The 14,207-nt window shown below is 43.9% G+C and overlaps 1 protein-coding gene across 1 annotated transcript; it reads right to left on the bottom strand.

Annotated features, from left to right (window-relative positions):
- Positions 1-5,266: 5,266 nt before the first annotated feature.
- Positions 5,267-13,898, bottom strand: LOC130117202 (rab5 GDP/GTP exchange factor-like). Its single transcript, XM_056285378.1, has 9 exons — positions 13,643-13,898; positions 12,760-12,960; positions 12,541-12,668; positions 7,806-7,957; positions 7,611-7,680; positions 7,384-7,519; positions 7,174-7,268; positions 6,770-7,026; positions 5,267-6,656 (listed from the first exon to the last, which is right to left on the bottom strand). Exons 2-9 carry the CDS (start codon positions 12,915-12,917, stop codon positions 6,225-6,227), a joined length of 1,428 nt encoding a protein of 475 aa, XP_056141353.1. The 5' UTR covers positions 12,918-12,960; positions 13,643-13,898; the 3' UTR covers positions 5,267-6,224.
- Positions 13,899-14,207: the final 309 nt, after the last annotated feature.

The following is a 14,207-nucleotide window of genomic DNA, read 5'->3' on the forward strand; positions in this document are numbered from 1 at the left end:
CGGCCAAGTGTCAGTTTGGACTGCCGGTGATTGACTTCTTGAGTCACCGCATTTCGCCGCAAGGCGCGGTCCCGTTGCCTTCTAAGGTGCAAGCGGTGTCGGAATTTCCCCGCCCGGTCTCTGTTAAGGCATTGCAGGAATTCTTAGGCATGGTGAATTTCTGTAAACTCCTAATAAGACACGTTAGTCCCTAGCTAACGGGTCTGACCCTTTAGCCGAGCGGTTAGTGATGTCGCCTTGTGGTGCAGTACACCCGTATCGAATCCCGCACCGGGCAAGAAAATAACCGGTTACATTTCTATAACCGTTTCCTCCCTCGCGCTGCCCACCTCCTTCAGCCACTTTACAAAGCCCTGCGGCTTAAAAAGGCTAACGACCCTGTCGACTGGACTCCCGAACGGGTCCAGGCCTTTGACGGAGCTAAGTGCGCCCTGGCTAACGCTGCCCTCCTCGCCCATCCCACACCCACGGCATCTGACATAGCCGTGGGGGCTGTGTGGTTGAACAGCGTGTGGCGAATGCGTGGCAGCCACTCGCATTTTTTAGCCGCAAACTGCGAGATAGCGAGCGCAAGTACAGCGTTTTTGACCGGAAGTTGCTGGCACTGCACCTTGCAACCCGGTATTTCCGCTTCCTGCTGGAGGGTCGCCCATTCTTATGTGGATCATAAACCGCTGACTTTCACCATGTCCAAGGTGACTGAGCCGTGGTCTGCTCGTCAGCAGCGCCACCTAGCGGCAATCTCCGAGTTCACAACGGACATTCAGCATGTGGCCGGGAAGTCCAACCCTGTTGCTGATTGTCTGTCGCGTGTGCTTGTGTGTCCTGTGCACCTTGGTGTGGATTTCTCCGCTATGGCTGCCGACCAGCCCAGCGACCCGGACGTCCTTGCCCTTAGGTCAACGCGTACCGGCCTCAAGCTAGAGGACGCTGTGATCCAGGAAGGCAGTCCTGCCCTCCTCTGCGATGTCTCCGCCGGCCGTCCCCGCCCCGTTGTTCCAGTGGCCTGGCGCCGTCGAGTTTTCGATTCGATTCACTCCCTCTCGCACCCTGGAGTTCGGGCGTCGGTGAAGTTGGTCGGTTCCAAGTTCGTCTGGCCTGGCCTCCGCAAGGACGTCAAGGGGTGGGCAGCTGCATGTGTAGCGTGCCAGCGCGCTAAGGTCCACCAGCATACTAAGTCGCCCCTCGAACCGTTTCCGATCCCGGCCAGACATTTCGACCACGTGCATGTGGACCTAGTGGGCCCCTCTACCTTCTTCACAGGGTTTTACGCACCTGCTCACAATGGTAGATCGGACCACCAGGTGGCCAGAGGCTGTCCCTCTGTCCTCCACAACATCCATGTTCCACGCGCTTTTTTCCCCCTCCTGGGTTGCCCGTTTCGGCACTCCGTCAGATATCACCTCAGACAGGGGCCCCCAGTTCGTGTCAGAGCTCTGGTCGGTACTTGCGCGATCCTTGGGTGTGCAGGTACACCGCACTACCGCGTATCACCCTCAGGCTAACGCCTTGTGTGAACGTTTTCACCGGTCGCTCAAGGCAGCGCTGCGTGCTGCGCTCTCGGATGGTAACTGGGTGGATTGTTTACCTTGGGTTATGCTCGGGTTGCGTTCGAGGACCTCGACGCCTCGCCCGCTGAGCTGGTGCTCGGTCAGCCGCTCCGCGTCCCTGGGGAATTTTTGCCTGGGAGTTCCGCTCCTCGACCCCGTCCGGCCGTTTATCCTTTTTTGTCCGACAGCACTCGGGTTCCAGGCCCCGCGGTCGTTCGTGCCTGCGGAGCTCATGTCGGCTCGTTTTGTTTTTGTATGGCATGATGCTCACCGCTCGCCCCTCTAACCCCCATACGATGGCCCATTTCGGGTTCTTGAGACGGGTCCTAAGGGTTTTGTGCTGGATATGTGTGGGCGTAGGGAGCGTGTCACGCCTGATAGGCTTAAACCGGCGCACAGGGTGGCAGGCGAAGTTGTGTTTCCAGCCCAGGTTCCCCGTCGGGGTCGTCCTCCTTCCAGGACCCCGGCAGTGTCTTCACGGGTTCAGCGTTCTGCTTCTTAGCTGGCTTTGGACTGTGTTTCACCTACTGTTTTGGCTGAGGGACGGCGCAGCTGTTATGGCAGGCTGCTTAAGCCTCCAGTGAGACACTAATTTTCTTTCCAGGAGTCCCTTCTGGGTGTTCGGGGGGGGGGGGGCTGTGTGGCGGACACTAGGGGCTATGCCTCTCACCCAGCAGGACTGTGAGCTGGGGGCGTGGTTTACGTTCCCGGGCTTGCTGGTGCAGGGTTGTTCCTGCTGTAGTTTTTTTTTTTTTGGTTTTTGGAGTTGAGGAATAAACATCAAACTCGCCTTCGTCTGCTGTGTTTTTCCTCATCCTGCCACAACATGAGATTTCTTAGAAGAGCCTGAAAGGTATTGACTCCTGCAGCCACATACATTTCACTTGCACTACACCACCTAGGTCTTTTTAGCAGTATTCTCATTGCATCATTATAAGCCACTCGAAGCCTCTGTAAGCTTGCTTTTTTTGTAGTTTGACCACAGGTGTGCTATATAAAGTGGTGCACAATATGCTCTGAACAGAGACATCTTCACACACATAGTAAACTTGCGTGAGAGCGTATTTGCTTGTGCATACATCATGCAGCATTGCCTATAAATATCATCATCGTCTGTCATTTGTTAAGTAATATAGTGCCCAAGATATTTCACCTTATTACATACCGCAAGATTATTATCAGACAATATAAAATCAGGAAATTTTAAATAATTTGACCTCTTTGGTTCTGCAGATTATGACAACACTCTTACTAGCATTGTATTTGATATCATGCTCCACACCATACACAGAACATATATCAAGGAGCTGCTGGAGACCAGCGCTACAGGGACTAAGGATGACAAGGTCATCCGCATACATAATATGGTTCACCAAGGTATTACCAATCATGCACTCAGTGTTACAGGCTTTCAACTGCTTGGACAAATCATCAGAATATAAATTGCAGCGAACTGGAGACAGAATTTCCCCTTGTCGGACACCATTGCTAACCCCAAATGGGGCTGAGACACTATTACCCCATTTTACTTGCATAGTCTGGTGGGCATACCAATAAGCCAGAATCCTCACAATGTAGTATTTAGGGACCCCTCTTTGACTCAATTTAACAAACAACTTTCTATGATTAACACGACCAAAAGCTTTAGAAGTATCAATAAAACACACAAGAGGACTAGGTCTTCTGACAGCATTGTAGCAAATTCGGGGGGCAGTCATGGAGACCATCGCCACAGCCGGGACGCGAACCCGTGTTTTCCACCCCGCAAGCGACAATGTTAACCAGTCGATTATAGTGTCCAACCCGTTAGTCAAGGACCAACATGTCTACTTATCCATGCACGTTTCACTACCCCCCCCCCTCCTTCGGGAAGCGCTTCAGCATATCAGCTCCCTCACACCTCTGGGCACACGCGCTTCCGATGACCTCACGGTCTCACCATCCCACTTCTGACACCAATGTAGCGAATTAGGGGGGCAACCACAGGAACTGCCGCGGCCGGGACGCGAACCCGTATCGCCCGCACCGCCGGAGACACGTTGGTCCTTGGCTGACGGGTCTGACCCTTTAGTCGAGCGGTCAGCGATGTCTCCCGCGGTGCGGCGATACGGGTTCGCGTCCCGGCCGCGGCAGTTCCTGTGGTTGCCCCCCACCCCCCACCCCCCTCGAATTCGCTACAGTATGCTGGCTAGAGCTATAGGCCTGTTGTTAGCTGCATACTTTACCAGCTTTGTCCTTAATGACTGGCACTAACAGTACAGACACCGACGAGTCTGGTAACAAGCCATGGACCATAAAGCCAGTAAAACAAATAGCAAGGAGAGGAGCTATCCTTGGACTGGTATATTTAAGGTGTTCAGCAGTAATATCATATAAACCTCCTGCTTTGTTAACAGACAGCTTGTTTATAGCTTGGTACACCTCGTGTGGCATGATCACCATTGAATCATCACTCTCAATATTGCCCACCGTATCACTTTGGACACAGCTGAATAAGGTACTCTAATGCTGTCTACATAACTCAGCAATATTGTCTGTACCGGAGATACCATCAACAATGCATGGTAGAGATGTTTCATAATTGTTGCGAACTCACTTCTTTCCAAAAATTAGCAGGATTATTTCCTAGCAGCTTCTTAGCCATGGAATCTGCCCTCGTGGCTTGCTCATTTCAACAAATGAAGTGAATGGCATCTTGCATTAGTGAGCTTCTTGTGTTCAAGCTCAGCCTTTGTCTGGGTCTGCCTGCCATAGCCAAGGATTTAAAGGCTTCACTGGCTTCTTCATGATACCCAGCTACATACTTGTTCCAGCCAGGCCTGATGTTATGTCTTATTTGTGTACTTATAGTAGGGCGTACTACCCTCATACAGAGCTCTAACAATATCATCATACAAGCAGCAGAGATCTCACCTATGTCTCATATCCTTACAATTAATGTCTCTGCACATAACTGCATCTCTAAGTAGATGTATTTTACCCAAGGTTTCATCTGTATGGGCATGATAGGCTAAGATGTCCTCCTTTGTAAGAGTTGATCAGTCCAACCTTCCTGCATTGTCACTATCTCCATTACTAGATAGCACAGGTAGATGTTCAACATTTATAGCCATAGCAAGAGATATGTGATTAGCCATTATATATTTTTTCTTTTCTTTTTTGTTATATCTTTTTTGTAATGTATAGTAGCTGAATTAACTTGAGTAGATGAGAAGGGGTAGGAAAAAATAAGTGCATACTTCCTCCTACTCCCTTTCGAACACGTAACAAATATCTGATGTATATGGAGATTTGTTTGCTGAGTTTGATGTGTGGATTTGTTGATCACTTCAGATTATCGGCAATGAATTATCTGTATGTTACATCGTGCTTGTTTACATGTTCGAAATAAATCATCTTTCATTTATTCATTCATTATTGTAAAATATTTTATCCTAAATGCAACTTGGATATATTTTTATAATCAAATAAGTGTGATTAACAAAATCCGGGACTTTACAAAACAATTTCCTTACTGTAAATGCTAGTTCAGCGTTTCATTATAGGTCCACTCTTATATCTGCAGCAGTCCTATATAACAGTTGAACAAATTCCTGAGGTAAATGAGCAAATCCCTAAAACTGACTCATAGACTAAATATTACATAGAAAAATGTGCTCAAAATTCACAATATTGACTAAAAACAAAAACAACAGATAGCATCAAAATATTAGTCAGTGAGTTTAATATAAATTTGGATTCGATATTTGATAACATAAATCTTCAGAAACTTTTCAAAACATAAACAATACCTTTGCAAAATAAAATCTTCAAGGTACAATGCTGCAAGATGATCCGATTCAAGTTCACCAGCACAGCAAATGAAAAAAATGCTGTAAACAGTTTGGCTCCACTCAAATTTGTACACCCACTGAAGGCAATATTTATTCATAAAACACATCTTTGAAAAACTGCGCTCAATGAACAAAACAACTGTGACTTGCATTGGTCCGAGTTGATCAGCAGACATGTCACATTTTTATCTTCTCACATTTTTATTCAATTTCTCACAGTCTGCTTATGTTGGGGGGAAATTAGTGAATATTTTATCAATAAACTAAAATGTCACAACAGCCCCAGTAAGTGCTAGGTAACCCAAATGCTTGAGTATTATTTTTGAGGACTGTTAAGTGTAATGTTTAACTTTTAATATGCAATAAATACCCTCTCACTAAAACTGGAAGGTCCACAAAGATGTTTTTTTCTACGAACAACTTACAAGTGAAAATGACTTTAACAGTACATTTTATACAAAAATGTCATCTTAATGTAGAGTAAAAGTTCTCATCTTTAATCACTTTGCTTCTTATGTCATGGAGATGTGCCTATAGGCTTTATCACAATTATTTAACAAAAGTTTTTCATGCCTTGTGAAACCAATTAAAGGCTTCTGTGTTCAGCACTTAAGTACTGTTTAAAAATGAACAGTTTGCTGTGTTTATGTTTTTTTGCTGTGCAAACTCGGCAATGGAACAGAAAAACGTGTGCTTGTTTGGTACCTTCATTTATGCGCGCTTTCTGTGAAATACTGAATTTAATATTTTTTAATTTTATCTATCTTTACTTACTCTTGAGAACTAAAAAGTAGAGTCAAAGACTAGCTCAGACAGGTTTCCTCCTCTCAGTATTGTGTATCTAACACTGAGTGTCCTGAGGGAAGACATCTTGATCTCTCAGCATCAGCAATGACTGCTTTTTGGCATCATCATCATCGACGTCCTGCAACACACCTTGAACCAAGGATGAACAGCTCTGCAGCAGCTCAGACTGAGCTGTCATCTCCTTCTGCAACACAGCAGATTGGTCCGTTGCCTTGTCCACCTGTGTCTGAACTTCCTCCACCCACTGTTTTAACTGCACTTTGACAGCATTCATTCCTTGGTCCAGCTTTTCCTGTCTGCCCTTCAGCTCTTCCAACAAATGCTGTGTTGCACTGGAAATCTGTTTTCTTTCACTTCCTCTCGACCTGGAAGGTGCATGGCGACGCAGCATGTACCCCTCAAACTCTTCTGGGCTGAGGTTGAGTGCTGGGCCATCCAACTTTTCAATGAAGGCAACAGCACAAGACTAAAATAGAAGACGAGGACAGAGAAATAAGTAAAACTCGTAACTCTCAAAAGAGTCGATTGATGTGTGCTGGACCAGGAAGTAAATAAGTTACACGGACAAAAAAAACTAACCAAATTTGTAAAATAGTAGCCACTCTCTCCTGCCATCAGACTGTGGGGAAGACCAAAGCGGATAACATATTGCATGTTTGAGTGGAGACGAGGTGGGTTGGCCTTAAGCACCACATAAATTAAGCCAGAAAGGAAATCATCAGCATTAGCCGGCTCGTTGTTTGACATCGAGAGAGCCTCGAAGACATGCTGGCTGCATTTGGACACACATGCAAGTTTGTCCTGAGGCGCTCGTTTGGCATCCATCTCAATTATAGCTGTTGAAGCAAAGGGTAAAAAAAAAAATCTAAGTATTGACTCTAGCAGTAAGGCCATGGTAATTATGTTTATAGCAAAGTCAAACTCAGTAAATCAACACATCAAAGTCGTCTTACAGATGTTAAAGTACCGAAATAGTGAATAACCTGTTATAGCCGGTAGAAAGGGATCCCCTGCGATTGCAGTTCTTTTATCAGGGAATGGTACGCTCAGCATCTGTGGAGTAACCCAATTTAAGGACCTGACAAAGTTAATAAGACATTGGTAAGCTACAGACAGGACCTCTGCGGAGAGGTTTACATTAAACAAATGGAATAGATTGGTTTCACAGAAAGTCACACTGATATAAAGCTTACCGTATTCTTCTCTGGAGAATAAGGTCCCTCTGCTCATCATCACAGCTGTCATGGCAGAAAACCCATTTATGCAAACGGGTCATTAACAGTTTCTCAACGTGCTCCATCATCTGAGAGACCTGAGCCTCAGAAAAACCTGAAATTAAAAAAACAATAGCAGAAACTGAGGCCTATGTGTTGTTTACAAAACAGACTGACACAAAATAACTCAATTAGTCTATACTCACCACTGAAATAATCAGCAATATTCTGGTAGAAATCTTGCACCAAGTCAGACTGCTTCTGAACTTCTAGGTCCTGTAAAATGCCAATACTCTGTAGTCAAAAGAGCTCTAAAACATCCAGCAGAACATGAGAATTCTATTGTGTTGTATTTTTTTTTATATATTTGTGACAGAATAAAAAGCAGATGAGACTGTTACGTGATAAGCCTCCATAGTAGTTAAGAAGGCTGTGCAGCGGGACTGTAAACGCTGGGAGGGAGGGCTCCTAAGTAGCTTCAGAAAACCAGTGAAGTCCCCAGGCTCTAGACTTTGGTATGCTTTTAGAGCATTGGTATGGCTTTCAGAAGACTCTATCAAAAGAAAACAAAGGTGTTATTCAACTAACTTTGTACAAGTAGGTAAGGGAGTTCAACTCCAATTAATTTGTATTAAACTCAGTAGCCATCATCATCTCAAAGAAACAACTTATTAAAGAGTAATTTTCTTTTTCAGAGTGGGTAGATTGGGTACTTTGGTGAATGACACTGTAAATGGTAAATGGACTACATTTTATATAGCGCTTTTCTAGTCTACCGACCACTCAAAGCACTTTACAGTGTATGCCTCACATTCACCCATTCATACACTGATGGCGGAGGCTGCCATGCAAGGTGCCAACCTGCTCATCAGGAGCAGTTAAGGATTCAGTGTCTTGCTCAAGGACACTTCAACACGCTCTCCACAGGAGCCAGGGATTGAACCGGCGACCTTCCGATTACTAGACGACCCGCTCTACCTTCTGAGCCATGCTGCCCCAGTGTGCAAGAAGGGCCAGTAACAGCACAGCCTGATAGCATCTACAAACCCCAATTCCAATGAAGTTGGGACGTTGTGTAAAACGTAAATAAAAACAGAATACAATGATTTGCAAATCCTTTTCGACCTATATTCAACTGAATATACTACAAAGACAAGATATTTAATGTTCAAACTGATAAACTTTATTGGGTTTTTTTTTTCAAATATTCACTCATTTTGAATTTGATGCCAGCAACATGTTCCAAAAAAGCTGGGACAGGGGCATGTTTACCACTGTGTTACATCACTTTTCCTTTTAACAACACTCAATAAGCATTTGGGAACTGAGGACACTAATTGTTGAAGCTTTGTAGGTGGAATTCTTTCCCATTCTTGCTTGATGTACGACTTCAGTTGCTCAACTGTCCGGGGTCTCCGTTGTCGTATTTTGCGCTTCATAATGCGCCACACATTTTCAATGGGAGACAGGTCTGGACTACAGGCAGGCCAGTCTAGTAACTGCACTCTTTTACTACAAAGTCACGCTGTTGTAACACGTGCAGAATGTGGCTTGGCATTGTCTTGCTGAAATAAGCACGGACGTCCCTGAAAAAGACGCCGCTTGGATGGCAGCATATGTTGCTCCAAAACCTGTATGTACCTCTCAGCATTAATGTTGCCTTCACAGATGTGCAAGTTACCCATGCCATGGGCACTAACACACCCCCACACCATCACAGATGCTGGCTTTTGAACTTTGCACTGATAATAATCTGCATGGTCCTTTTCCTCTTTAGCCCGGAGGACAAGACGTCCATGATTTCCAAAAACAATTTGGAGTGTAGACTCGTCAGACCACAGCACACTTTTCCACTTTGCGTCAGTCCATCTCAGATGAGCTTGGGCCCAGAGAAGCTGGCGGCGTTTCTGGGTGTTGTTGATATAATGACTTTCGCTTTGCATGGCAGAGTTTTAACTTGCACTTGTAGATTTAGCGACGAACTGTGTTAACTGACGATGGTTTTCCCAAGTGTTCCTGAGCCCACGTAGTAATATCCTTTACAGAATGATGTTGGTTTTTAATGCGGTGCCGCCTGAGGGATCGAAGGTCACAGACATTCAATGTTGGATTTTGGCCTTGCTGCTTACGTGCAGAGATTTCTCCGGATTCTCTCAATATTTTGATCATATTATGGACTGTAGATGATGAAATCCTTAAATTCCTTGCAATTGTATGTTGAGAAACGTTGTTGTTAAACTGTTTGACTATTTGCTCACGCAGTTGTTCACAAAGTGGTGAACCTCGCCCCATCCTTGTTTGTGAACGACTGAGCCTTTCGGGGATGCTCCTTTTATACCCAATCATGACACTCACCTGTTTCCAATTAACCTGTTCACCTGTGGAATGTTCCAAACAGGTGGTTTTTGAGCATTCCTAAACTTTCCCAGTCTTTTGTTGCCCCTGTCCCAGCTTCTTTGGAACGTGTTGCAGGCACCAAATTCAAAATGAGTGAATACTTGCAAAAAACAATAAAGTTTATCAGTTTGAACATTAAATATCTTGTCTTTGTAGTGTATTCAACTGAATATAGGTCGAAAAGGATTTGCAAATCATTGTATTCTGTTTTTATTCACGTTTTACACAACTTCCCAGCTTCATTGGAATTGAGGTTTGTATTACTATAGGGTAATTCATTGTGCTGGGCTATGGATTAGTAGCATTAATATTAGCTTGTTGTATGAATGGAGTCTCTGTTTGAAAGCAGGAGTATGGCATGAGACTATAATATCAAGCACATGCTGGAAACCACTGATGACACAGTTATTATAAGCCTGTTACCAGATCATGAGACAGAGCATGAGCCTCTGGGTTTTTGAGAGGTTTTATGATAGTGGAGTGATGTTTTCCTTCGCCTTAGTTTGTCCAAACAGGAGACAAATGTCTAAAACCTTTATCAATAGTTTAAACATGGAATCATTAAAATGAAAGTATCATTTAGCTGTTAACTAAATTTTGAATATAACACTTAGTATTTTTAGTGGGGTCAACACATTGTAATTTTTAGAAATGCTCAAGCATGTCAACATAGCTCTGCATTTGTTGTACATATTTCTTTGGGATACATAGTGTCATACAGAAATACTCAAACTGCCATGTAAGGCAGGGGCTATTTAAATCAATGAGCATTTTATGCTAACTTGAGGCACTCCCCTAAGGGAGTCCCGGGCTAAGAGTGCATTCAAATACATTAATAAATGCAACTTTTTTCCTTTCCAACTTTGCTTGACCTCTCTTGAAAATGTTACACTGGCCAAGGGCAAGTTACAAGGAGAATTTGATTGTATGTTCATCTTGGGGAAATTAAACATTCTTTCGTACACAACGTCATGAATTTGATGTCAATTGATACTGATGTTGTTGTTCAACAGGAAGAACTACAAATTCACAAAGGCATTGCCGACAGAAAGCGCACTTACCATCCATGATAATGTCCATTTAGTGTTAGCCAATATAACAACAATAAAAAATCCATTCAGTTATGAGCGAAACAGGGTTCAGAAAGAAACAGAGCATGCTCTATAGCCTACAATCAAAGCCAGTCTGACAATACACATAAGGAAAAAAGGAAAAGAAATGATAAGGACTTATAATATTTTGCAATGACTCTCAGATACCTTAAAGCCATCACTGTGAATCTACAGCATCAACACTAAATAATACAATATCCATCCATCCATTATCCAAGCCGCTTATCCAAATTCGGGCGGGCGGGGAGACACCCTGGACAGGCCACCAGTCCATTACAGAGCCCACACACACACACACACACACACACACCATTTATGCTTATCTATACGGTTTCCCCTCTTCACTGTGCATCAGTAGGCCATTGCTTCCTTTCTCCAACACGCCAGTGTTTGACCGATCTTTTCCTGATGACAGTATGCAATTCATTGGAAAACTTTAAAACATAACAATGAAGCTATACAAATTGAAATGGACCATAGTCTAGGAATCTGATCTTTCCTTCCGTCAAAGTTGTTCTGAACACTCCTTGTCATGGATGCTGCAAAAAAAAAACTTCCGTGTCACATTCATTCTAAAGGAACATTCCTTGGTCTAGTTCAGTAAGATAAAGAGATATACTTTAGTAATCCCCATGGGGAAATTCAACCCATCCTAGCTGTATAGCTAAGCACAGTGGGCAGCCGCCGTGCAGAGCCTGGAGACTAAATCCAGCTCTTTTTGCCATGCCTCGATCAGGGGTAGACAGGACTATTCATCTTAACATGCATGTCTTTGATGGTGGGAGAAAACCAGAGCACCGAGCTGAAACCCATGCAGACATGTGGAGAACACGCAAACTCCACACACAAACGACCTGGGAAGGCCTGGGGTTCGAACCCAGGACCTTCTTGTTGTGAGGCAATAGTGCTAACCACGGGGCCCCTGTGCTGCCGGTATTGAGATGCACCCTAAATCAAGAACTCAAAGCCCTTGATAATTCCATGTGCAACTAGCTTGGTAAACTATAACAAATAGGCAAACACTCTCCACCACACAACTTCACCTTCCCAGTCACTCAGAGGTTTGCTTTTTCCATTCTTTATGTGCCCTGCACATTTCTGTATAATTTGTTTATTTAGTTTAACGTAATTCATCCATGTGCCATCTACAGCCAATGTGTATGCAGGTTTTCTTCCGACTCAACACTAACACATGATTGAATACCACTGATTTTAGAGTATTTGTTGTATGCCCTGTCACAAACCATATTTCCCATAAGGGACAAAAAGTCAAAAGTTTTATGCAACTCAGTTGCATGAAAACAAAGCCAATAGCTGTGACTAAATAATAATTTGACATTCAAAACAGACTTAATTTCCTCTTTTTACCAGGAGCATGGGCCCAAGACACAAGGTAGTGTGTGCCAAGGAGAAACATGTGGTTAAGTGGCTGGCACAGTAATACTGTCACTCAGACAACAAACCTATTCTAGACATTCCAACTGATGGTGTTACACAAATAACATGATGTGCCTTTGATAATGTATGTTGCTTGCAACAGTTAAATTATTTTATTAGTTACTGAAAGCAAAATATTGCAATGTTGCAACTATGCTTGCAAAAACGTTACCTATGAAGAGAGCAATACCTTGACGCTTTGGAGGTGAAGGGCTACCCCAGAAGAGTCTCATCATTGTATTTACTCGGCGACCCTTCTCCGTATTCTTCTTCTCCTCAAATTTGGAGAAAGTAAGCGGCGCTCCATCATTGCTTTGGCTACATGAAAGGCCAACATTAGGCACATACACCAAAGAAAAACAGCCATTAAATACAAAGTGAAGTCAAAATTTAAAATCTTTGGCTTTACCCTGCGTCTTGCCTCTGGGCTCCAGCTTTACGGGTTCTCTCTCTCCAGCACTTGGAGCAAAAGCCTTGCCATGCAGGGTTTCCATAATACCCACAGGCATTCTTGCATAGGAGTTCTGCCTGAGAAACTCGTATTCCTCTTTGCTTATCTGTCCACATTGTTGAGCACTTTCCCTCTGTTTCCCGTCTCTCGTACTTCCACCTGTTGGACAGAAGGTAATCAGAACGTGGCTGATCTTTGATCATTCACGAGAGAAGCTTCTGTCTGTGTAAAAATGCTAACTTAAATAGTCCACTTACACAACAGTGGCAGAGAACTGAGTGTATCCATAAGTCTTCGACTGTAGGGGTTGCAGCATGCAGCCCCAAGTGGACTGTCAAGTCACAAACATTTGTAAAGCCCTCAGTCACAGTTGCGTTCCAGGGGGCTTTACAATCACATTACATTCTTCAGAACAGTTGAATAGAATAAATGCCTTTGTTCCCCTATTAGCATACCCCCGTGAAGCAGAAACTCTATGGGAAAAACCCGGACGACGAATTTTGCCTACAGCAAATCAAGGCAGAACCACAACTTCCTCCATAGAGCCAACTAATGTGATGTAGCCACATAAAATGTCTTTAGAAAGTCCCTTAGCAGCGCCTTACCCCATTATTTTACCTACTGATTAAATCCTAGTAGGCAGAGGAAAAAGTTTATAGCACAGATAGTCGGAGAAGAGTCAGCTGGGAAATCGGTTTCTATCGGCTTGACTTAATTCAGCTTGCTTGCTATTTTCAAACTGCGTTAGCTTCCTGATGCGCTTAATAAACACATACGGGGTTAAGAAACACAGTTTGTTCGGATAACACTACCGTTTGAAACAACATACCGATAACCTTACCTCGTAGCTTCGCCCGTCAGCTGGGAAGGAGACGCGGTAGCTGTCGAAGAAAAATGATCTCTGTACTAACGGCACCGGAAAGTTTGTTCACCCTCCCGCTGCTCTTCTAATCGATCTACCGCGCTTTCGATACGGAAGCAACTCTCCTCGAAACTTAAACCTTTTTTTTTTTTTTGTCTGAGTGTGATACAGAGTCGACAAGTGAACAAATTAACTTAAAACGCCCCAAAAAACCCAACCGCGGCCATCTGGTCATCTGTTCTTTCCCTACTTGTTGACAACCGGAAAAAGCTCGGCTCTCGGCGCAGGGGACGCCGCCTTTGGTCACATGGCGTCATTGTTACTTTTTTCTTTTTTTTGTTATTAAATTTTACTACACAAGGTCAAAGAATAGATATAGATGTAACATTATGAATACAGTAATGAATAGATATGACAGTACGAATATAGTAATGAAATACAAATAAACAACATAAAAACTAAGATACAGTACGTCGTAGCTACTTGGTTTCAAGAGAAGAGGGTTACAATGTTAAACCCATTATGCTGTCCTCCAATGAATTGG

Source organism: Lampris incognitus, chromosome 1 (genome assembly GCF_029633865.1).
Source record: "Lampris incognitus isolate fLamInc1 chromosome 1, fLamInc1.hap2, whole genome shotgun sequence".
In the NCBI taxonomy this organism is placed as follows: domain Eukaryota; kingdom Metazoa; phylum Chordata; class Actinopteri; order Lampriformes; family Lampridae; genus Lampris; species Lampris incognitus.